The 25206-nt window shown below is 40.8% G+C and overlaps 1 protein-coding gene across 2 annotated transcripts in view; it reads right to left on the reverse strand.

The window, feature by feature from the left end:
• The window catches only part of DGKI (diacylglycerol kinase iota), a 309513-nt gene that overhangs the window by 155864 nt on the left and 128443 nt on the right, over positions 1 to 25206 (reverse strand). For both annotated transcript variants that reach the window (XM_087873744.1, XM_034403576.2), the window contains exons 2-4: positions 14521 to 14629; positions 8178 to 8273; positions 2966 to 3040 (exon numbers count right to left, since the gene is read on the reverse strand). In XM_087873744.1, the coding sequence (XP_087729870.1) occupies positions 2966 to 3040; positions 8178 to 8273; positions 14521 to 14629 (280 nt within the window). The remainder of the gene's footprint in view (positions 1 to 2965; positions 3041 to 8177; positions 8274 to 14520; positions 14630 to 25206) is intronic.

Raw genomic sequence — 25206 nt, forward strand, 5'->3', positions numbered from 1 at the left:
AGAATAATCACAGTAAAGAAATCTAGCAATTGCGTTATAGAAGAAAACATCATATAAATGTGTTAACTCATTATCTCCCTCTATATTTTAGATGAATATCATTGCTTATTTATCTCAAACTGGGCTTGTCTCTACCATTAGGCGAATGGACCAAAGCTAAAAAAGTACGAATGGTCTAACTGTTTGGTCTATATCAGGGGTGTCAAACTCACGGTGTCACAGTGGCGTCACATGACATATCAAGACTTTTTTTTCCCCTTCGCTAAACTGGGCGGGGCCAGCACATGATACATCCGTCCCGCGGGTCACGAGTTTGATACTCCTGGTCTATATGGTCTGCTCTGCAACACAAAGGTGTCTGTCTTTGGGCCAGTGGAAGATATTATATTATAAGTTAATTAACTTCACCAATATTAAATTAAAGGTTAATTAACTTCACATCCAGTTAGCTTTTGTATGTGAGGGGTATTGACACCTTGTCCATTACTTTCTATACCCTGACCAAATAAGAGGTGCAGGGAAACACCGTCGTTTACAGCACCCAAAGGAAAAATGGTATGTGAGAGTGACTTTGGGAAACAAGAAGAAGTGCCACAGACTAGGCAGCAGTCAGATAAGAGGCAGCTGAGCCCCCAGAAGGAATGGGAGTATGGCAAAGATCTCAGAAGGTACTCTTCTTAGTTTCTTGGACTGCAAAGATGAGGGAGAAGACATGTGCTCTCAAACTTACAAAATTCTGTTAATTAATCTTACAATAGAGTTGGTACTGATGGATGGACTACCTTGAAAGGATGACAAAAAAACCAGAAGAATTCAATAAAAAATGAATAGTAGAATAGAATAGAATAGAATAGAATAGAATAGAATAGAATAGAATAGAATAGAATAGAATAACAGAGTTGTAAGGGACCTTGGAGGTCTTCTAGTCCAACCCCTGCTTAGGCAGGAAACCCTACACCACTTCAGACAAATGTTTATCCAATATCTTCTTAAAAACTTCCAGTGTTGGAGCATTTACAACTTCTGGAGGCAAGTTGTTCCACTGATTAATTGTTCTAACTGTCAGGAAATTTCTCCTTAGTTCTAAATTGCTTCTCTCCTTGATTAGTTTCCACCCATTGCTTCTTGTCCTCCCGCAGGTGCTTTGGAGAATGGATTGTCCTCTTCTTTTGTGCAGCCCCTCAAATATTGGAACACCGCTATCATGTCTCCCCTAGTCCTTCTCTTCATTAAACTAGACATAATCAGTTCCTGCAACCGTTCTTCATATGTTTTAGCCTCCAGTTACCTAATCATCTTTGTTGCTCTTCTCTGCACTCTTTCTAGAGCCGTGATGGCGAACCTATGGCACGCGTGCCACAGATGGCACGCGGAACCATATTAGTGGGCACGCCAGCTCAGCTCTGGGGTGCATGCACGCACCGGCCAGCTGATTTTCGGCCTTCTGGGCCCACCAGAAGTAGGGAAATAGGCTGTTTCCTGCCTCTGGAGGGCCTGTGGGGAAGGGTGGGGAAGGCCCGTTTTTCTTTCTTACCTGGCTCCAGATCCTTTCTATGCATCTGGGAAGGGCAAAAACAGCCTTTCCCACTCCCTTGGAGGCCCTACAGAGGCTAAAAGGGCATTTCCCAACTCCCGGTGGGACAGGAAGTGACTTTTTTCCTGTCCCCAGCCTCCAGAGACTCCTAGAGAGGCTCCTAGAGACTCCTAGAGAGGTTCTGGAGGCTGGGGACAGCAAAAAATGTCACTTCCTGTCCCACCAAGAGTTGGGAAATGGGCCCTTTCAGCCTCTGTAGGGCCTCCAAGGGAGTGGGAAAGGCTGTTTTCGCCCTTTCCAGATGCATAGAGAGGATCTGGAGCCAGGTAAGAAAGAAAAACGGGCCTACCAGGCCATCATGTGCCAGGAGTGGGGGGGGGGGTTGCGTAAGCATGCGCATGGGCACGTGCGTATGTGACCCTCCCCCACCCCCCTCTCCTGGCACGCAATGGCAAAAAGGTTAGCCATCACTGTTCTAGAGTATCCACATCTTTTTTTTACATTGTGGCAACCAAAACTGAAAGCAGCATTCTAAGTATGGCCTTACCAAGGCATTATAAAGTGGTATTAACACTTCACGTGAACTTGGTGTGTTAATACAACTTTATAATGCCTTGGTAAGGCCACACCTGGAATTATTAGTCTATTAGTTGTATTAGTCTACTGCAGGGGTCCCCAACTGCCAGGCCGCAGCCCACTACTGGGCCATTAGCCATTTGGAACTGGGCAGCAGAAGCAGCAGGTGAGCGTGCAAGCATGTGCATGCATCCCCACATGCACGAGCAGCAGGCAAGAGTGTGCACACATACCCGCTGCTCGTGCAAATGGAGCTGCGTGCGCACATGTGCGTTTGCCGGCCATTCAGGTGGAATCATCCCCTCTTCCTCCCCCCCCCCCCGGTCCTCAAAGCCAGAAAGGTTGGGGAACTCTAGTTTATTGTGTCAAAAGATTATGAGGGGCACCTTTTTCAATGGATATATTTCATTTTTAAAAAGCGTAAGATTTTCATCAGATGCATGGACGGATAGAAAAATGGATTTTTAACACAATATAATTACTAATGGATACAATGGTAATTTTTCTCACATATAGCCTGCATCCACATAAGCAACCGTCTTCTCCGCTCTTTCTCTCTCCTCCCCCCCCCACCCCGTCCCCCCATTTTTGCATCTGACAGAAGTGAGCTGCGGTTTACGGCTTTTAATAAAATGTGTGAGTCAGAAAAGGTGCTACCAGATTCTTTGTGTAAAACTGAATTCAGGTTACAGCCATGGTGACTGTTGTAAACGAGGGGGTGGAAACTGGGCATACAGAATGGTTGCACTTTAACCTAACGCTCACTTTAGATGTTGTTTCGATTTCTAAAACAAATGATTTTGTTGAAGTCTGTTCTTTGCCATATCTAGACCAGCAGGTGGCATCATCTTATACCTTTTCCAGTTGCTCCATGCAGGCGTTGTGGACCACAATCTTGCAGGCAGCACATTTTCTTCGAACAGCGGACTTCTGAAACATTAACAGAAAAAAAAAACAAAGCAAAGGGAAGTGTCCATTTGTCTCAGAAGATACATGTATAGTAAACATTCTGTGTTCTTAATTACTTTATACTCAAAATACATATGCAAAAATGACAACATATGTCAATAACAAAATGTTGTTGGTGACTTAAAAGGTAAAGGTTCTCCTCGCACATATGATGTAGTCATTCCCGACTCTAGGGGGGGCGAAGCTTGTCTCCGTTTCAAAGCCGAAGAGCCAGCGCTGTCCGAAGACGTCTCCGTGATCATATGGCCTGCATGACTAAATGCCAAAGGCGCACGGAACGCTGTGACCTTCCCACCAAAGGTGGTCCCTATTTTTCTACTTGCATTTTTACGTGCTTTCAAACTGCTAGGTTGGCAGAAGCTGGGACAAGTAATGGGAGCTCACCCCGTTTTGCGGCACTAGGGATTCGAACTGCCGAGCTTTCAATCGACAAGCTCAGAGTCTTAGCCACTGAGCCACTGTGTCCCCTATGACCAACTAGTTACCAACTGAGTTACCAACTGAGTAAGTTGGTGACTTACTCAGTTTTTATTCTTCTTGCCAGACAAAAAGAGCAAAGTTTTGCTATGATTTTTCTCTCTCTCTCCCTCTCCCTCTCCCTCTCTCCCTCCCCTAATTTTTCTCCAGAAAAACTGCCCTGTGAATTTACTTGTATAACATGATAGTGCCTGGCTCAAACTAACTCATTGAATTTCTATGGCTGATATGAATTTTGCCTACACTTCCAAGTTCTAAAGTGACTACTACATCACACTGGCTAACAGCAAATGAAATGAAACTGTGAAAATTATTCCTATTCAGGTCTGGTGAATGCAGAGTAAATCTGGCCCCTTCATCTGAACCTGAAAGTGAAGACACACAATAAAAAAGATTTCATGCACAATCTCCAAATCAGAGCACACAACAACAGAGGCACTTTAGGTGAAGGAAAACTTTCTATCTGCCATCTCAAATCAAGTATAATCACTACTATGTAGGTTGATGTATTTTAAGGAAGAAATATTTCAGAGTCCCTTTGCTAAATGCCCTGCTTTTGCATACTGGCTTGGGCATTTTTCCTAAAATAGTTAAATCAAGAAATATCCACTGGAAACTTGAGGGCAGACTTAGAAATATGTAAATGTATTTATTCGCAACCTAGTATTAGCTGAGCAACTTCTGTGATGACTGTGAGAGGGATCTTGGAGTCCTAGTGGACAATCACTTAAATATGAGCCAGCAGTGTGCAGCAGCTGCCAAAAAAGCCAACACAGTTTTAGGCTGCATAAACGGAGGGATAGAATCAAGATCACGTGAAGTGTTAATACCACTTTATAATGCCTTGGTAAGGCCACACTTGGAATAATGCATCCAGTTTTGGTCACCACAATGTAAAAAAGATGTTGAGACTCTAGAAAGAGTGCAGAGATGAACAACAAAGACAATTAGGGGACTTGAGGATAAAATATATAAAAAACGGTTGCTGGAACTGGATATGTCTAGTCTTATGAAAAAAAGGACTAGGGATGACATGATAGCAGTGTTCCGATATCTCAAGGGTTGCCACTAAGAAGAGGGAATCAAACTATTCTCCAGAGCACCTGAGGGTAGAAGAAGCAGCAATGGGTGGAAACTAATCAAGGAGAGAAGCAAGTTAGAAATAAGGAGAAATTTCCTGGGTGGAAATGAGTGGAAAAACTTGCCTCCAGAGGCTGTGAATGCTCCAACACTGGAGGTTTTTAAGAAGAGATTAGATAACCATGAGTCACAGTTTTCAAAATGTTTCTCCACCTTCTTAAGAATAAGCTGAAGAAATGCATGTGTGTCTCTGGCCATTGCATCTGTCACTAGGAACTGAGCAAAGGAGAAAAAGATGTGTGCCTTTATGAACTTTGTACTCACAATGCTTTCCAAGAACAGGCTTGTCACATTCTATGACCCAATTGCATTGACCAACATTCTTATAAATGTTTAGTCTTATTCTTAAACACTGCACTACTCAACATGTTTTCTTCATTGTCACAAGTTCTCCATCTTTTCTACAGCTGGATTTCTCATGTAAATGTTTATCGCGGCAAATAAAGAAATGCGTCAGAGCATTAAATCAGAGTATCACAGATTCTATTAGCATTCTGCACTATGTTACATATGGTAGATTTTCCCAGGATAAAAACTCGTCCTACAATTGAGGATCTCACACCTGCTTCAGCTTGTCATAATATACCCAATTAGGTTCTTTTTATATTTATAATAGTGGATTTGTGAATACCACAGGGGAAGCCTGTAGATATGAATGCAATCTATGCTTTTTCACCATTGGCATTGGCATCCTTCAGTCTCAAGAGACTATGGTATCATGCTCTGGAAAGAGGTCCTAAAACAGCATCTAGTGTGACTAAAAAGGCTAATTCAAGAGTGGCAATCCCTTCCACCCTGAGGGCAGATACATTCTGTCCCCTGCCCAGCCCCCAGATTTCGCTGGGTCCGGGACTGCCTCTTTGCCTCAGCCTGCCGAACAAGTGTCTCTTCGAATTGGAGAAGGGTATGCTGCGTCTTTAGCCTCCAAGCTGAACGATCGGAGGTCAAGGTTTCCCAGTTGTTAATGTCCATTCCCAGGGCCTTTAGGTCCCTCTTGCAGATATCCTTATATCGCAGCTGTGGTCTCCCTCTGAGACGCTTTCCCTGCACTAATTCTCCATACAGGAGATCTTTCGGAATCCGACCATCAGCCATTCTCATGACATGCCCAAGCCAGCGTAGACGTCATTGTTTCAATAGTGTATACATGCTAGAAATTCCAGCATGTTCCAAGACTGCGCTATTTGGAACTTTGTCCTGCCAGGTGATGCTTTTTCATATACACACAGTAATTGTATAAGGACACTGCAGGGCAAGTGACAGTGATAAGAGGCAGGTGCATCTTCTTCCTATCAGCCTTCACTTCATTTTTCACTTGACTTCTTTCATGGTCCAGTATACATAAGATACATACAGTAGTGGCCAAAATTGTGGAAATCTTTTGAGAAAAGTGGATTTTTGAGGTTTGATGGCTAAATAATACCACTTTTTTTTTTTTTTTGAGTTTCAAGATAATCATATTCCACTACTGGAATGGCTTGGGAATAGCCCAGACCTTAACCCAATTGAAAATCTATGGAGCTGACTAAAAAAAATTGTTAGTCAGAAGCGACCCAGCAATAAAACCCAGTTAATAGAAGCAATCATTCAATTTTGGTTTCACATTATAACAGCAGCAGGACTAAAAGACTTGGTTCACTCCATGGGAAGATGTTGTAAGGCCATAATTCATGCTAAAGGTTACCCAACTAAGTATTAACTGACGTGATAATTTTTGTATATCTCGCTTTTTCTATGGTGATAATTTTTGTAAATCTCGTTTTTTCTATGTTTCACTTTTCTTCTTTAAACTGTAACTGCTATTCTAATGGCAAATCCTTCATAAAAGTTATTGCATTACATTCTTCATTAAATTATCTTTCCATTGATATATAATTTTATGGTACTACTCCCCCAAAAAGTGATGTTATTAGTTAGTTTTAAAAAATACACTTTTCGCAAAAGGTTTCCACAATTTTGGCCACTACTGTAGTCATGAAAGTGCTATTAACAGCTCTCTACTCAGTTTGATTTGGAGCAGTCCAGGGTAAGATCTGGATGAGTTCTATACTTCTGATCTATAGATCATCTATCCATCACCTTGGCAATATAAGGCCTCTCTGCATTAATGATACATCAAGATGACAGAATGATACTATAAAACCATCCTTGGACTATAATCTTATACATGCCACATTCAGAATTTGGGTGTTAGAGTTAGACATTTGATGTACAACTTACAGCACTCATTTAATGTATGCTGTACAATCTTCCCTTAATAAGTTGGCCAAACATTTTAGCTCAAAATTCAACATTATACAATTTCTTACAATAACACAACCTTCCAATTGATATAGTTTTTGCTATTTTAGATTTGTTTCTCCACCTGTCTCTCATTGTACTTGATTCTTGTACCTGTATCATCTCTTATATTCTTTTAAAAATATAAAATGATAACATGAGACGGGAGAGAATGGTACTATGAATTGCTAGAGTAAAAATCGTCAAAGAATATTGGGAAGGAAGAGCATGTACTATAACCTTGAGCCTGGTGAGGCCCTGGTGTGGTCCTTCAGCAATTAGCATTCAACTGAGTTCATAAGTTATCTGATTATAGCAGGGGTGTTAAACTCAAGGCCTGCAGGCCAGATCCGGCCCTGTGGGGTGCTTAGATCTGGCCTACGTGGCCACCCTGGAAACAGCGAAGGACTGGCTACAGTGCCAGCAAAAATGGAGCTCATATATCATATGCCTCCTGCAGCCCTCTGCCAGCCCTCTGCCAGGAAAAGAAGCTCAGGAGGGCCATGCACAGCCCTTCCGAGCTCCGTTTTCACTGGCAAAGCGCTCGGGCCACCATAGGCGCCAACACAAGTAACGTTGAGTGGCCATGCCCACACTGGCCACACCCACTTGGGGCCCCCAAGGTCAAACACAACCATGATGCAGCCCTCAATGAAATTGAGTTTCATCAAACACTGGATTATAGTGTTCCATGCAGTAGCAGAAACATCACCAAGATTATATTAGTAGTTTATAATTAGAAATAAAACAATACAGCCAAAAATTATACAGAATGTCTTTTGGTCCTCTTTGCTGGAAAACCAGCAAAGTTACCATATCCCATGACTTCTGATGGATCAGCCAGGTTCCCTCTCTACCATCTCCCTCTAAGGCACCCAGATCAGTGGTGGGTTGCCCCCGGTTCGGACCAGTTCTATAGAACCAGTAGTAAAACTGGACAGAGGCTCCGCCCACCCACCCAACGTCATCAAAACGTTTCTGCGCATGTGCAGAAACTTCTGTACATATGCAGAAGAGCACACGCACACACGAGCGAAGCGAGCACACGCGGCCCCATTGCGAACCGGTAGTAAAGGTAAATAGAACCCACCCCTGACCCAGATGTACAAGCATGATTCCACCATGTTCCAATGGAGAGAGTTCACAATATGTTTGTACATGGAGTGATTTACTGAGGAAATTCTGAAAATAGGACACTCACTGAGAATTTAACTTGGCAGCCTTCCTCTCCCAGGTAACACAGATCCCCAGATACATTGGTCTCCAGCCAGAGATGTTCGCCATTTATTGCATTTTCCTGGAAGGACAGATATATACATAGATTGCTTCTCAAACAAATTGATAGCATTGGGGTTTTTTGGATTTTGTTAATGCTATGCTTTCATAAATTAACTACTAAACACGTTTACATTGATATAAATTATTTAATTAACAAGGTGATTCAAGATTTTTTAAAAATGGCACTTATATTAAAATATAATCAGGCTAATTCTAATAATATATGTCATTAATTTTTTTAAAGAAAAGAAAATATGTTAATATTTCCATGCTGCCCAGGAATAAGTCCCATATAACACAATAGCTCTTATTTCTAAGTAAACGTACATAAACCCATGCTGTTTAAAAGGCTTCCACAAATGAAAAAGAACTAGGAAACACTGATTTAATTTAATTTAATTTAATTTAATTTAATTTAATTTATCGTATTTCTATGCCACCCAACTCCCAAAGGACTCTGGGCGGTTTACAGCAAAAATAATGCGAACAATGAACATAGAAAAATTATTAAAAAAACATTATAAAAACATTTTAAAAACATTAAAAACCCATGCACACCTGATGTTTTACAGAAATTGGCTAAAAGTCTGAAGTCAACTTTAGAAACCTCTGGTCTATGTTTTGCTGCTGTTTTAACTTTTTTTTAATTCTATATTTCAAAATGCAAGGATTAAGACCCAAGACAGCTGATAATTATTCCAATCATCCAAAAGTTGCATCAAAAAATCTGTTCAGTGCATGAGGTTCATATGTGAATCTGAACCTTTTTTATTGTTTGATTGCATATTTTTTGAATTGTAAGCCGCCCAGAATCAGTGATTGCGATGGCAGCAGTGGTGGGATTCAACCGGTGTAACAACCAGTTCACGTCACACAAGAGCGGTGCGTTTGAAAAAAGCTCTAAAACATGCCTTCTACTTCAGCCCGGTGAGTAAAACAGCTGAGGCGCAGCATCCGCTCTGCCACACCAATCAGCTGGGCTTCAAACACGGGAAATATAGGTCAGTAGGGGTGGGCAGGCGGGCTCACAGGGGTGGGCAGGTGAGCTCACAGGGGCGGGCAGGTGGGCTCTCAGGGGCGGGCAGGCGGGCTCATCTGATCATCAGAGAAAACCGGTTCTCTCAGCTGATCGTCAGAGATACCAATACACCCGAACCTGTGCGAACCGGCATAATCCCATCCCTGGATGGCAGCTATAGAAATTGAATGAATAGATAAATAAATAAACTTGCTGGAATACCTCTCATTCTGAAGTTTATGCAGCTACTTCATCCAGCCATCACACAATTAAACCTATTCCAAAGCTGCTTACCGGAGCCTCTAATGTGAAACTAAATAAGAATGCCTGGGTTCACACATTTCACTCAGCCACAGTGAGCTGTATAACTCCCACCAGTGTTATTTGTAAACCATGATTTAGGGTTAAGCATCTAGGATGGTGGTTTAATAAACCATAGTTACATATCTGCCATCTGCCATGGTAACATAGAAGATATGGAAACCAAGCTTTTGACTCCGAAGGAAAAATAGAAGTGCACATAAAATCTTGCTTTATCTAGTAGACATATAATAGTCCCAAGGATTTCATTGCATCTATCCTTTGGGGCACATTCATGATGACGTTATCAAAATGCCGGTACCTCAATTGTTCCCAAATTCATCTAAATACATACTTTCTGCTTGTCCTAATTAATATCTCAAAAGCCTCAGACAAATCATTTGTTTGCTTCAGATTCTCAAATTTGATTGATTGGTTGATGATGTGCCATCAAGTCTCTTAGGGATTCTGAGCGACCACATAATTTTTTTCCCACGATGCTCAGAAAATACTTCATAATTTACTGCCATTATAATTGGTACAAAAGAATGTGAAATGACATTTGCCTAATAGATTTTTTACTGGTGTATCAATCCCATGCTTTAGGAACCTGAAGCTCACAATTCAGAACAAATTTAAGAAGAAAAAAATAAAGCAATTCTGATACAAGCAGGGATGGGATGCTGGGGGTTCGGAAGAACCTCTAGCTAAGATTCTGTGCAGTTCGAAGAACCCCCAAATCCCACTCCTGGATGGCCCCTCCCACCCCATCCCACCCCTCCCAGGAGTCCCCACATGGCCTGTTTTGGATGCAGGATGCACACGGAGGCTCATGGAGGGTGAAAAATGGGCCTACCGGAAGTTCGGCCTCCAGAGAGCCTCCGGAGCCCAGGGAGGGCAAAAACGTGGTGCAAGAGGCCGAATAGGCCACGCCCACCATGACCATGCCCACCCAGCAACCGAACAGAAAACCCCTTGCTAAAATTTTTGAAGCCCACCCTTGTATACAAGCTTTCACAAGCTTTCACAAAAAATCTAGATACAGTTATATGAAATGAGAAAACCCTGTTTTGTTGTATGTGTGCATAAACATAAAACACAGAAACATATCTATCCATGCATACATATGCACACACATGTGTATACATACAAATAAATACACACAAATAAACATGAATGCACTTCAAACTCTGATACATTGCACAGAACTGACATTTTGGCTTCCACTTGAAAAAAAAAAATCACAAAAGATGTTTGTGCCTCCCAGCCAGATGGTATCCGATAATAAATTGCTTGCAGATCACCTGTATAGTAACCTTTTAAAACTTATTTTCAATATCCCTGATTGTTTAAACTGCTGAGTTATTAAATGCTTTCCTTCTGTCAATGGTACTTGCTAAAAGGTAACTCAGCCAAATGGCAAATTTATTAAGACTGCAAAAATACTTTAGCAGTAATAACCAAAGTCATTCCTTTTTAGTCCAATAAAAAAAATATGCAATAGAAGATTTCTGAAAAATAAGAAAGTCTGCAACTACTCTGTAACCTTGATTGAAAAAAATAATTTAGTTTTTTTTTTAAGTAACATCAACAAAATAGTTGGCTCATTGCCACTCAACTGTTCAAATCAGAAAATACCAAAGTCAACCTGTGTTGATCTCCTTCCTGTGGATTCATATTCATATTTTATAGATCTACTCATAAAACCTGTAAATTTAAAGAGATTTATATAGATTTACTTAGCTGCATAAGCTAAAAGATGTAGACTTCTTTCCTGCATGAATATTTCAAATAAAAGTAAATAGAAAATTTGCTTCTATTTTTATTTATTTGCAAACTCAATTCTGTTGAGTTTTTTTACACATTGGTCATTTGACTTCATGATTCCTAATAACCTGGCAGTTAAAAACACTAATAAAATTTAGCTTGTCCAAGTGTAGTGGCTTCTTGAGGCTTAGCTTAAGGGAAAAACAAGCAAGGATCAAAATCCTTCTCAAAACTGAAATGAGAGCTGGGGAAGCATATTAAAAGGAAGAACATGAGGAAGTCATGTCTGATCTTAGGCCCTTTATTAGAACATTTCTGTCGTAACTTTCTTGCAGAAAGCTCCAAGAAGCACAAATAAGAGTCCCTCACAAATACCAACTTGAGGAGCTAGCTTGGCTCAGAAACGAAAACCCGCCCTAATCAACTCTATCATCACATAAAGATTGAACATGCATTTTTCCACACAAACTGATCACTGTATCACACAGGCTTGTGAGCTGTTGTTTTTCTCTTGCCAAATTTAGCTCCATCATTTGGTTTTCAATTTATTATTAAATTTACACCTTGCCATTTTCCTAAAGTAAGGACACAAGATGGCTTATAACACTAAAACAAAATGTATTTAGAATAGAATAGAATAGAATAGAATAGAATAGAATAGAATAGAATAGAATAGAATAGAATAGAATAGAATAGAATAGAATTTTTATTGGCCAAGTGTGATTGGACACACAAGGAATTTGTCTTTGGTTCATATGCTCTCAGTGTACAAAAAAGAAAAGATACATTTGTCAAGAATCATAAGGTACAACACTTAATGATAGTCATAGGGTACAAATAAACAATCAGGAAACAATGTCAATATAAATCGTAAGGATACAAGCAACAAAATTACAGTCATAAGTGGAAGGAGATGGGTGGTGGGAACGATGAGAAGATTAATAGTAGTAGTTGAAACAGTTTATGTCCAGGATGCGAGGAGTCTGTAAATATTTTCACAGCCCTCTTTTTGACTCGTATAAGCATAACAGGAAAATCAATATCATTAAAATCATTGCACTGGAGGTAGAAATATGGAGAGGTTGCAGAGAAAGCAGGCAGGAGGAAGGAGAGAAGAATGTTAGATTGTATGAAGAAACAGAGTTTCAGGTTAACCCAAACCCTAGTTTAATTTTCATTGACAATGAAAATGAAAATGATTTTTTCTGATTTACTTTACAGTTATAGACATCCAACCCAAAAGCTATGACGTTCTCTATCATTAGAGAACCTCAAAGAATTTATCCTTAACTTTTCAAATCGAACTCCAATGAAACGTAACCCTAACCCTAACCCTAACCCTAGCCCTAAATTAGTATAATTTTCCTTGGAAATGGGATTTCCCCATGTATTTTATTGTAGTCCACAAAGAAGTCCAGATGAAAAGCAGTCACAGTCATTTTCCTTAGAGAACCTCTAAGGAATTCAAATGGCATATTAATTCTCAAATTTGTACCAAACGTGCTTTCTCAGTAAATTAAGAAAACAACATCCATAATCCCTTTTGCTGTGTTGGACTGATGATGATTGCAATTGAAGCCCAAAACAGTTATCCCAAAACAGATGGCCAGTACTATGGGCATGATGTAAAGTATTTTTATCATTTCATTTCCAAATCTTTAATATTAACAGCATACTGGGAATTTAAGTGAATTCCCAGCACTTTATTTCAGGTTAAAAATATCTGGAAACAAGAGAAGCAATTATTATGTTTAATCTGCCAAAATTAAAATTGTTACAGTTAGTTCCTAATATCCCTCATGATGAGGCTATCCTTGCCTAATGTAATCCTTGATCCTAGACCAGAGGTGTCAAACTCAAGGCTCGTGGGGCCGGCCTGGAAATATCAAAGGACTGGCCCGCAGTGCCTCAGCTGGCTAAAACGGGCCACATGCGGCTGCCCCGCAGCCCCTTTTAGGCCTCCATTGCCTCCTGCAGCACTCTGCCGGCCGAAAACAGGCAGTTTTCGGCCCATTTTCAGGCAGCAGAGTGCTGCAGGAGGCCATAGAGGACAAAAATGAGGTGCGGGAGGCCACACGTGCCTCCCATGCCCCATTTTGGCTGGTAAAGTGCTGCAGGAGGCTGTTCAGGCCATAAATGGGTAGAGCAGCCCCCCACACCCCGTTTTGGCCAGCAGAGTGCCATAGGAGGCACCCCCTTCCCACTGCTGGCCTGCACAGGAGAACTACAATGCTGATCTGGCCCTCGAAGAAATCCAGTTTGACACCCCTGTCCTAGACTGTTAGCAAAATGAAAAATCTTGACTCTACCCATATTTTACAATTTTTAAATATCTGTTCTGACCCAGCTCCCCAAGCATGACAAACCCTTTGTAATTAATCAATGATTCCTTTATTAGGAGCACCAGTAGCCCCGGCAAAAAGTTTCTCTCACACAGCAGGCTAACAAGTCCATCCAGCAGAGAGATGAATAATTGTCTGCTACATTTATTCATCTCCGCCCCCTGCTTTTTATCCCCAGAGCTAGGGTGGGGCTTCGCTAGCAGCAGTAGCTCTTCCATCCCAAGGATCGGCCCACAGATTTCCACTGGTCTCCTCTCCTCTGCCTTCTGCACATCCGTGCATCAGACACTGGACCCAGCTGTTCCTCCTCTTCCTCATCAGCCACTTCCAGACTGAGGGCTGTTGACTCTCCATCTGACAGCTCCATTCCCTCTTCCCCTTCGGATGGCCTAGGCTCTGCTTCTGTCTCTTTCTCCAACAGCTCCATTCCATCTTCCCCCTCAGAGCTCTCAGGTTGCCTTGATGCTGATCCTGACTCACACACCTCCTCCTCCTCCTCAGATTTGGCTAATGGAGGGGCCAGCAGCTGACAGGCCACAATGATATCTACGTGCTTTTGCTTATGGCTCTTCAAATTTTGCAGAACTACATCTTTCATCTTCCCTCAGTTTCCCAGGATGACTAGGAACTGCAGAGAGTTACAGGTACATCAGCTGAAGTGCCATAAAGTTCTCCATCTCAATCAAAATGCAAAATGAATCAGTTACCATAAACACAAGAGAATGCACAGTCTCTATAGTACACAATAAATACCAAAACATGGTTCATAATAGTTCTGTGGCATTTACATCAGTGATATAACATTATATCCAGGGTTTTATAAAAAAAGAAAATCTTACACTCCATTCTAGTGCCATTCTCGGCTCCTTCACAGGTCCATTACTGATGCCCAGGTTGAGGTTTTGAACAGGAGTCAGATGTTGAAGGCCAGACCTGGAGATTGCTTTCCTGTAAGAGAGGGATAACAAATAGAAATTTAAAATGATTGGATTTGCCATCCTATTTCATCCCCCACCCCCCAGTGGTGGGTTGCTACCAGTTCACCCCGGCTCAGGCGAACTGGTAGTGGCAGTGGCAGGAGACTCTGCCCACCTGCCCGGACACTTCTGCGCATGTGCAGAAGCATCGCGCGCACGAGCATGCCCACAAGCAAACCGGTAGCGACGGGTTTGGAAACCCACTACTGATCCCCCCCCCTAATCTGCATGTAAAAAGCATTTTTAAAAAGGAACCATTTATTAATCATGTACCACTTCATCAGCAACAGGGATTGAGTCCCTTTCATGAAATTACTTGGACGTACAATGTTCTTAATTAAAGTTGCTCTCTCTATAAATTCAGTTGGAAGAAATATCTACTGGGCTGATCAGAAATTTGTTCTGAGCCAGCAATAACATAACATCCTCCTTTAGCCAGGAATTGAAGGCAGTTGTGAGTACAACGAAGCATTAGTTTCATCCAATTTCAATTTAAACTAAATGCACTAAATTTCATTAGGGTTTTCTAGATCTGTGTGCTATATCCCTATTAGTCTCGGCTGGTTTTCCATTATCAGCTGTTTTTTTCTAACTGTTCAATGTTGCTGTTAAATTTGATTTATGATGATTTCATATTTCACTTTCACTGAGCTGTATTAACTGGAATCTAAGCAATCTAAATTCACACAAAAACAGTATTATTTTGTACAATTGGTCAGCTTGCAGTGCAATCCATAATGTCATGATGCACATCAGTGCAAAAAACAATATGAATTTTGTGATTTGTGTTGGTCACATCACTATACTTTAAATCTCCATGGCAGTAATTACATTTCTGCAGCAATAAAATTGCTTAAAGGGAAGATTCTAGGCTTGTCATTTTCCTTACTTCAGAAGCTGTTCAGTCTAAATGTTTGGAAGCCCAGCTCCATGTCCTTTTATTCAACTCCAAATGTCCTTGTTCAACTTCAGCTTGGCTGCATTTTGGGGGGGGGGGGCTACCTGAGAATTTGCCATCTTGGATTTTGGCTGAAGCAAATAGTTTAGGGCGCATCTCTGGTTCACTTCACCCTACTGAATAGGTTCTCCTCACCACTGAGGAGGCAAATTGATTCTATCTAGAATATTATGGTATCTCTCACTCCAGGCAATATTGTCTCCTAGCCCAGATCAAGCCTTAATCAAATTTAAACAGAGGTTTTAGATTTATAAAATGACAGGGCCAAAAACCAATTTTTATTGTGGTGCAATTGCAAGTTCTCCCTAGACAATTCCTAGCTACTTCTATAATATCCTGAATATATCATACAGAAGGGTTTTCACCTTGGCTTATATTATATAGAGAAATTTCTATTCAGGTACAGAGGTACAGTCAATAATCTAATATTATTGTATTGCTCATTGTCCCAATGATGGCATCTGACATTCATAAGACTGATTAGCAGAATGTTTAGTTGTCTTTCTGATCAAGAAACTACAATTATCCTATCATAAACTTCGACAATCCCTACAAAGATTGCTAAATTTCTTGAAATAGCTATGGCTTGCAGCAGCTGACTGACATTCTCTTTTCACTATTGTTTCATGGAGGACAGTTGTCTTGTATTTTAATTTTTATATATTTGTCTTTTATTGGTGTTACTGTATTTTAAATTCTGCATTTGTGTTGTATTGGTCTGGGACAAAAAAATAAAATATAGTAAAATAAATATACATCACATTTATATCTATTTCCACATACACATATCCTTCTTATTTTTGCCTACTTGTTCTAGTAGTTCATTTTGAACACATACATAAGCTTGCAAAATTCATCATTTTTGTGATTCAAAGGGAATAAATGTAGTTTCTTGCCAAGAACTCACTTAATTAATTAATTAATTAATTTGTATAAGGTAACAGATATAAGATAACAGATATAAGTATAAACATGATTATGAATACAGGAAATGGATACAAATAAATGGGGACAGTAGGATGGGGACGGTAGGCGCGTTGGTGCGCTTATGCATGCCCCTTACAGACCTCTTAGGATATTAGTAGTAGTAGTAGTAGTAGTAGTAGTAGTAGTAGTAGTAGTAGTATAGTTAATCTTTGGTGAGATTCACAGCCTTTGAGGCTGGTTAATAGCTTAGCAGCTCGAGTCCTAACCAAGGACCTAGGAACTGTTAAGGTATTGTTGGAGGATGTAAGCTGTTCCGAGTAAGGTGGTTTTTTGTAGAGTCAAAATGTAGATTTAGAATTTAGAATTTCTAAATAGTGGGGTAGCCCTTTGGGTATTGCTCCAAGGGCTCCAATTACAATCGGGGCAACACACGATTTCTTTTTCCACAGTCGCTCAACTTTAATTTGCAAGTCCCAATACTTTGTGATTTTTTTCTTGCTGCTTATCTTCAATCCGTGCATCACCAGGTATTGCAATGTCAATGAACCATACTTTTTTCTTTTCAACTATTGTTATGTCAGGTGTGTTGTGGACCAAGTGCCTGTCAGTCTGAATCCTGAAGTCCCACAAGATCTTGAGTTTCTCATTCTCTAAAACTTTCTCAACCTGATGTTCCCAGTGGTTTTTGCCGTACTCAAATCCTATTATTATTATTATTATTATTATTATTATTATTATTATTATTATTATTTTAATAATATTAATATTATTAGGAAATCATAATATAAAGTCCCTTCCAACCTAGCTAGAATAGACTGTTAAACAATCCTTTCGGCAGTTATTTTAGTCTCTCACTCTCTAATCTCTTCTGTCGAAACTCCACGTATGCTTTTTATAGTGTCAAGGCTATACCTATTCCTGTACTCTTCCCGTTCTATTTATATATTGCATGGATGTACAGCTCTTCCACCTCTTTCTTCCCTTTTTCTCCAGATCTGCCAGTTTATGTAGTTATGAGACTTGTAATCAGCTTCCCCAGCCTAATTATCAAGTACTAAAAACATGACATAAATACCCATTACTGAAATAAGTCTAACTCTGCTTGGCAGATATTTTGCTGGGTAATAGCAATGTGCTTTTCTTGCTGTAACATATTGTTGAGAAATCATTTTGACTGAACACGACTAAACAAATAGCTTCAAAATGATCTATTTTAAAATGCCTCTGAGATTGCGTTCATGCCAATACGGGGCTGTCATCACAAGAGAAACATCAAGAGTGTTCCTGGAGCTCACATGCTGTCGAGTCCAAACCCAAAGACAACACAGTGAATTCCAATTCTTAATTTGCTTACACCTAATAGACAGAATCTTGCCAGACTAAAGCTGTAACCTTCTAACTTAATAGAGATTACCTGGGAGATTCTAGGGTGTGATTACTCTGAATCTTTTCCTCGCTCTGCCATCCAGTTCAGGACTGAGCAGGATCTTATTTTGGACTCCCTCTGGAATGTACAGCCTCTGTCCTGGGAAACTTTGGTGCTCCTACCAAGATTGCCTCCACTCTTTCTTCACATGCACATCCATTACACGTGCATTCTTCATATAACAACATTTGCAAAGACAGCAAACATGAAAAGGTATTCCTTCATTAGAACTGCTTTGTACTAGGTTCAAATGACAAAAGTAAGAGCTTCCAAGTTCTTCCCTGATGCTGACCAAAAATAAATTGTCACCAGGAGTAGTGCACCCCCAGGAGTGCTCCCACTCACCATTATTTTCAGAATCCCTGCTGCCCTGTTAATATCCAATATCTGCCTTCCTGTGATTCAAGTGCCCTCAATATGGCATGCACTAACTTTGAGACAATGTTGTTTGGAATTATATTCGACTGCAGAATAGCAATTTGGGAAAGCTGATATGACATACATCTCAGCAAGTTGCAGCCTTGGATGTCATGTCTAGGCACTAAAACAAAACATAGTCAGGTCTTGCCAATGAGACACAGAGAATTGGGGATCGGTAAGGGAGGGATTGGGGGGCAAAGGTCAGTACTGACCGTCTGTCAGGTTTCGATGCTATCTCAAAATAAAGGAATTTCCAAACTGCCGATCTTTAAGGAAATTTTCTCTTTATTGAGCATAGTGATTTGTCCCTGGCTCTTGCGCGGTCAGTACTGACCTTTGCCCCCCAATCCCTCCCTTTCTGATCCCCAATTCTCTGCGTCTCATTGGCTATCTTCCAAGCCACTTTCTTCATCCCTCCTCCATCAGATCACAGGAATGTTCCCCCCTCCCATCTCCGAGGAGACAGAATCTTCAAAGGGATTAAGTAGGCAAAAGTTCAAGCTTCTCCTCTCCTTATATATGTCAGTGCTGGGACGCTGACACTTGGTTAGTTATCAAATGAGAGACTGGGAGAGTATGCCATGGCTGTAGGTTAGCTTAGAATGTTGAAATGATATCTTAGAACCGGGATGGCGAATCTATGGCCACAGCTGGCACGTGGAGCCCTCTCGGCAGGCACACAAGCCATTGCCTAGCTCAGCTCCACCTCACATGCGCATATGCCTCCTGCCAGCCACCTGATTTTTGGGTCTCTGCGGCACATGCGTGGGGGCAGGGTGCATGCGGGAGATGTGCGTAATTGCATGGGGTTGCATGTGCATGTGGGGGAGCGGGAGGTCACACATGCATGCGTGGGGGTGGAGGGAGGGGGTGTTGCACCCCCCCGTGGCCCATTTTTGGTCCCAGAAGGCTGCAGGGAAGGCTACTAGGCCCAAATTGGGGCACAGGGAGCTGCAGAGAGGCATGCACAGGGGGTGGAGGTAGCGCAAGAGTTAGTGGGTGCATGCGAGGGGGCGAGGGGGCGGGGAGAGTGGGGGTCATGCGCACATGCACAGGGGTGGGGCATAGGGGGGTGTCGCACATGCATTACATTATGGGTGCCAGCCCAAGACGACAAAAAGATTAGCCATCACTGTCTTAGAAGAAAGAGGTAGAGAGCCACTTCTATGTTGTTGTCCAGAAAATAGCATGAAATATCCATGAATCTATCAGGAGTTAAACTTGCTACTTTTAAAAAAGCTACCGTGTTTCCCCGAAAATAAGACCCTTTCTTATATTTTTTTTGAACCCCAAAATAAGTGCTTGGCCTTATTTTTGGGGAGGTCTTATTATTTTGGGGTACGTGGAGCAAGATGGGGATCCTCTTGCTGTCTTACCTGATTTCCAGCTCGGTCTCTCTAACCCTAACTAGAGGAAATGGCAGGGACCGGCTGTGCATGCGTTTAAATAGTTTGGGGGAGGGCTTATTTGGGGAGGGGCTTATTTTAGTGCATGCGCTCAAAAGCCCGATTGGGCTTATTATCAGGGGATGCCTTATTTTAGGGGAAACAGGGTACGTCTTCTATCATATATCAGATGAAAGATTGTGTCTGGATTTACACACTGCCCTAAACCATAATGTGATTTATTTGGGTCTGGCACATTGAATCCAGCCGCTGTGATTTGTAAGTATAAATTATGCCTTTGTTTCATAGATAAATACAGTTAGCCCTTGACTTATGACAGTTCATTTTGAAACAGTTCAAAGTTACAAGAGCACTGAAAAAAGTGACTTACGACTGTTTTTCACACTTGTGAGCATAGTAGAATCCTCATGGTCATGTGATCAAAATCCAGATGCTTGGCATATATTTATAACAGCTGTAGTATTCAGGGGTCATGTGATCACCTTTTGCGACCCTTTTGACAAGCAAAGTCAATTGGAAAGCCAGATCCACTTAATAACCATGTTATTAACTTAACTGCAATGATTCACCTAACAGCTGTGGCAAGAAAGTTCATAAAATGGGACAAAACTCACTTAATGTTGTTGCTTAGCAACATAAACTTTGAGCTCAGTGGAGGTCATAAGTCAAGGACTTCCTGTATGAACCTAGTTGCGTAGCTTATTGATTTATTTAATCAACACATCTTGATTAAAACAAATTAAAACACATCTTGATTAAAACAAGTACTACTAGTGCAGTTTGTGAAGTCAGCCAGAAATGTTTCTAAAGGTAAAATGAATTAATTTCTGTCTTCCTGATGCCATCCAAGGCATGTTCATTTTACCCTCATTATTTTGAACCTGTGTAATCAACCTCTATGACTTCATATCAGTTTCTGCCTGATAATTATTTAGAACCTCATTTTCCAGTCTGGTGCACTCCAAATATATTGGATGCCAATTGTTTATCATTTGCCACCAGCCAAAGGCTATACTGGCTGAGAATTATGGGAGTTAGAATCTAATATCAGATGGGGGGGGGATTGGTTTATAAGATCCAGTGCTGCACCAAGTCGAGATATGGCTATTACTTTAACTATTACTCAACACAAAGAGAACTAATATAAAACTCTGTTGCAACTCTCAAGTTCAACATATAAATAGTCCAACAATGTCTCAAACTATGGAACGGGAAATCTATTTTCGGTGCACTTTTCATAACAATGCTCCTGTATACAATAACTGTTTACAAATCATATAAACACCTAAAAGTCAGCAGATCCAAAGATGAGAGTAATACCTTATAAGTATAACCAATAAGATTGTGCAATGCTTCAGATTCAATTCCAATGAGTTGCTGAGGAATGAGAGGGGTAGCCAGAAAAAGATGCACCTCAGGCTGTTTTCCAATAATCCCTTTCCAATTATTTCCATAAATTTTGAGACATATTTCTGACCCACATTATTATCTGCTAGCTGGCTCCCTACCAATATTTTGCTAATAGTCAATAATATTTGACTATGGTATAATATATTGGCTGAATTCAGATACAAAGATAAGCTATCTTTGTGATCTGAGAAGTGGGATCAAAACTTGGAGTAATATTTTTAAATTGTCATTGCTAAAATGGTTCTTTTAATAGATATTAAAGTTAAGACACTTTTTAGGTTAACTTTGACAGGCCCACTCAATTTCATTGAAAGGAGGTTAAGCTCTTCTAAGGAATCTGTGAATCAGTCTAAATGTTGATCAATTTAAAGATTTGGCAGGTAGCAAGATTAGGTTTGATCTGAGTTTCAAAGGCAACAAGACTCAATTAAAATAACGCAGATTCGATTCCATAAAAGGTTCAACCCTAGGCTACAATGGGAGAATTTCTGAATACATTTAACACTTTAATGCAGTGATGACTAACCTTTTTGGCACCGAGTGCCAAAAGTGCACATGTGCGCACACACCCATAGTGCAATGAGCATGCACCCCACCCCAGCGCATACGAGCACGCCCCCCTGCGTGCACCTTGTGCACGCATGACCCCCCTGCGCCCCACCCCACACATGCACACCAATCTGCCACATGCACCCTGCCCCCCACACATGCGCGGCAGAGACCCAAAAACCAGCTGGCCAGAGAGAGGTGCGCACATATGCACTGCAGAGCTTAGCTGGGGCGACAGCTCGCGTGCCATAGGTTCCCCATCACAGCTTTAATGTATTGGGTTAGTATCGATGGAGCTCGTTGCTGGATATATTTTCATATGTTTTGCATATTTTCTGTCTTGTTCATTTGCTTTTTATTGAATTTTTAACTTTGTGAGCTGTTCAGAGTCAGTCTGGAGTCAGGCAGAACTGAAATCAAATAAATAATAATTGTAATAAACACAGCAAGGATAGTACACCCTTTAGAGAACATGAACTCTGTCAAATTAAACCTAGATATCTTCAAAGGTTTCACTCAGATATTAACCTGCACTTCTTTTCAGAAAGAAGTCAGCTCAGATGAACAAAGCAATGTCCAAATTGTTCAGCAAAATCTCTAAAAGTTAACCATCGCTTTTGCAACCATTTTTAAAAAGTAAATAAATAGGACAAGTGAGGGTTGTGCAAAGAAAAATAGCAAGTGCATTATCTATCATGAGCCACAGTAGCGCAGTGGTTAGAGTGCAGTACTGCAGGCTACTTCTGCTGACTGCCAGCTGACTGCAATTTGGCAGTTCAAATCTCACCAGGCTCAAGCTTGACTCAGCCTTCTATCCTTCTGAGGTGGGTAAAATGTGGACCTAAATTGTTGGGGGAAATATGCTGACTCTGTAAACCACTTAGAGAGCTTAGAGAGGGCTGTAAAGCACTGTGAAGCAGTATATAAGTTTTAGTGCTATTGCTATCTCAGACCCATTCAGGCAGTGAAGCAGCCACAGAATTAACGCTTAAAAAGTGGAGAGCTAGATGGGGTATGGGCAGGAAGAAAGGATTGAAGAAGTACAAACTGGACACAGAGATTAATAGGCTATCGGGTGAACAAATAAATTAAGAGTTAAGATAAGAATAGATTTGGAAAAATATAAACGCAATGATCAAATGAGTCAATCCTAAAGGAAATCAACCCTGAGTGTCCTTTGGAAGGTTCCTTAGTCCAAATATGGAAACTCAGATACTTTGGCCACCTAATGAGAAGTGAGAACACATTGGAAAAGGCCCGGATGTTGGGGAAAGTTTGAAGGCAAAAGGGGACTGCAGAGGGTAAGATAGCAATAGCAATAGCATATATATATATATATACACACACATATATATATATATATACTGCTTTACAGTGCTTTACAGCCCTCTCTAAGCAGTTTACAGAATCAGCATATTGCCCCCAACATTTTACCCACCTCAGAGGGATGGAAGGCTGAGTCAACCTTGACCCTGGTGAGATTTGAAGTGTCAAATTGCTGGCAGCCGGCAGGCAGCAGAAGTAGCCTGCAGTACTGCACTCTAACCACTGTGCCACCGTGGCTCATAGATGGTTAGCTAGTGCCATCCACTCAACAGACATGAATTTAGGCAAACTCTGGGAGAGAGTGGAAGATAGGAGGGGCTGGTGTGCTGTGGTCCACGGGGTCACGAAGAGTCAGACACAACTTAGCGACTGAACAACAACAACAAATCAAACACAAGAAACAGTAAACCAGATCGAAAATAGCAGCAGGGGGGGGAAACCTGTTTTTAATTCACCCCAAGCAAACTTGCCTCAACAAATTCTATGCGAAGCATAAGACAGAAATAACACAGCAGAAACTAATATATTCCCTTGTCCCTTTCTCGATGATGGGCAAATGCTCCAATAGGCAGGGTTCAACAAAGCTGATAAAACTTGTTGACTGGCTACAGGGAATATGCCAGGCAATGCTTTGGATTATTTTTAGAAGTAATGACATTCATTCATAATTACAAAGCTGGGATTCTAGCAGGGGTTTAAATAATGGGAGGAAAACGATGAATCATTAACGCAGTATTTACAAACATGATAAACTTTGTAGCCAGTTTCACATACAGAATTATTACACCGCTACACAATTTGCCATTAGTTTAAACAAAATCAAATCCCGAAATGGATCTAATTGATATTAAGCTAACCTTGGACAATAATCGATGAACCGTATCAGTTCATAAAGTAAATAACACATAAAGTGAATGGCAACAGATGGTACAAAACCATATCCCAGATATAGTTTCAGGACAGAATGAGAAGTGGGTAAATTTCTTGTAACAAAACCGCCCCGTTGGCTCAGGCTTCCTGAAAAGTGATCTAACAATGGTGATCTTTCCAGGAAGTTATTTTGACTACCTTTTTCCACCAGCCACTTCCCAAACCTGCCAAGCAAAGACTTATTATTTTGAATCTGGAAGTAAACAATGATAATCTCCTATGACATTTTATAACAAGTCAGTTAAGATGGAGGGCTGGCATGTCTGTTGCAATGAACAGATCCTCAGAACAAAAGTTGGGACCCACGACGTTGACTGCCTCAGAATCAACAACAAATTCTCAGACGTTTGAAGCCAGTTTAAGCAGCACTCCAACAAAACCTACATTCATAAAACAGAGATGATTTCCTTAGCATCAGTTCCCACATTAAAATCCTAGCAGGATTGAAATACAGCCATGCCTACACATGTTAGTATCTGTCTGAGGAGAAAGCACAATGATTATCTTGATTGTCTTGTCCTCATCTTTCTGTTTTACAGGTAGTCCTCGACTCACAACAGTTCATTCAGTGACTGTTTGAAATACCAACAGCCCTGAAAAAAATGACTTATGAACATTTTTCACACTTATGACCATTGCAACATCCCCATGATCACATGCTTTATATTAGGATGCTGACTCACAGTTATGATTATTGCAGCATTCTGGGGTCATGTGATCCCTGTTTGCAATCTTCTGACACTTATCAACTGTGTTACTTATTTATTTATTTATTTGTTTGTTTGTTTGTTTATTTATTTGGACTTATATGCCGCCCTATCTCCGCAGGATTCAGGGCGGCTCACAACAATAAACAAAAACAAACAGACCATTAAAACAAAGTCCATGATAAAATTGACAAAAAATCCAATAAAACCCCATTAAATTCTATTAAAAACCCCATCAGTCTAGGGCAGCTAGATGAAATAGCCATGTTTTCAGCCCAATTTAACAACTGCAGTGATTCAATTAACAAATGTGACAAGAAAAGTCACATTTGTAAAATGGGGCAAAACTCACTTAGCAAATTTCTCACTTAGGAACATAAATTTTGGGCTCAATTGTGGTCGTAAGTCGAGGATTACCTGCATAGTTTTTTTGTTTGTTTGTTTGTTTTTAATTTGATTTATATGCCGCCCTTCTCCGGAGACTCAGGG

This window comes from Pantherophis guttatus, chromosome 7, assembly GCF_059756535.1.
Source record: "Pantherophis guttatus breed Tessera chromosome 7, ASM5975653v1, whole genome shotgun sequence".
NCBI classification, from domain to species: domain Eukaryota; kingdom Metazoa; phylum Chordata; class Lepidosauria; order Squamata; family Colubridae; genus Pantherophis; species Pantherophis guttatus.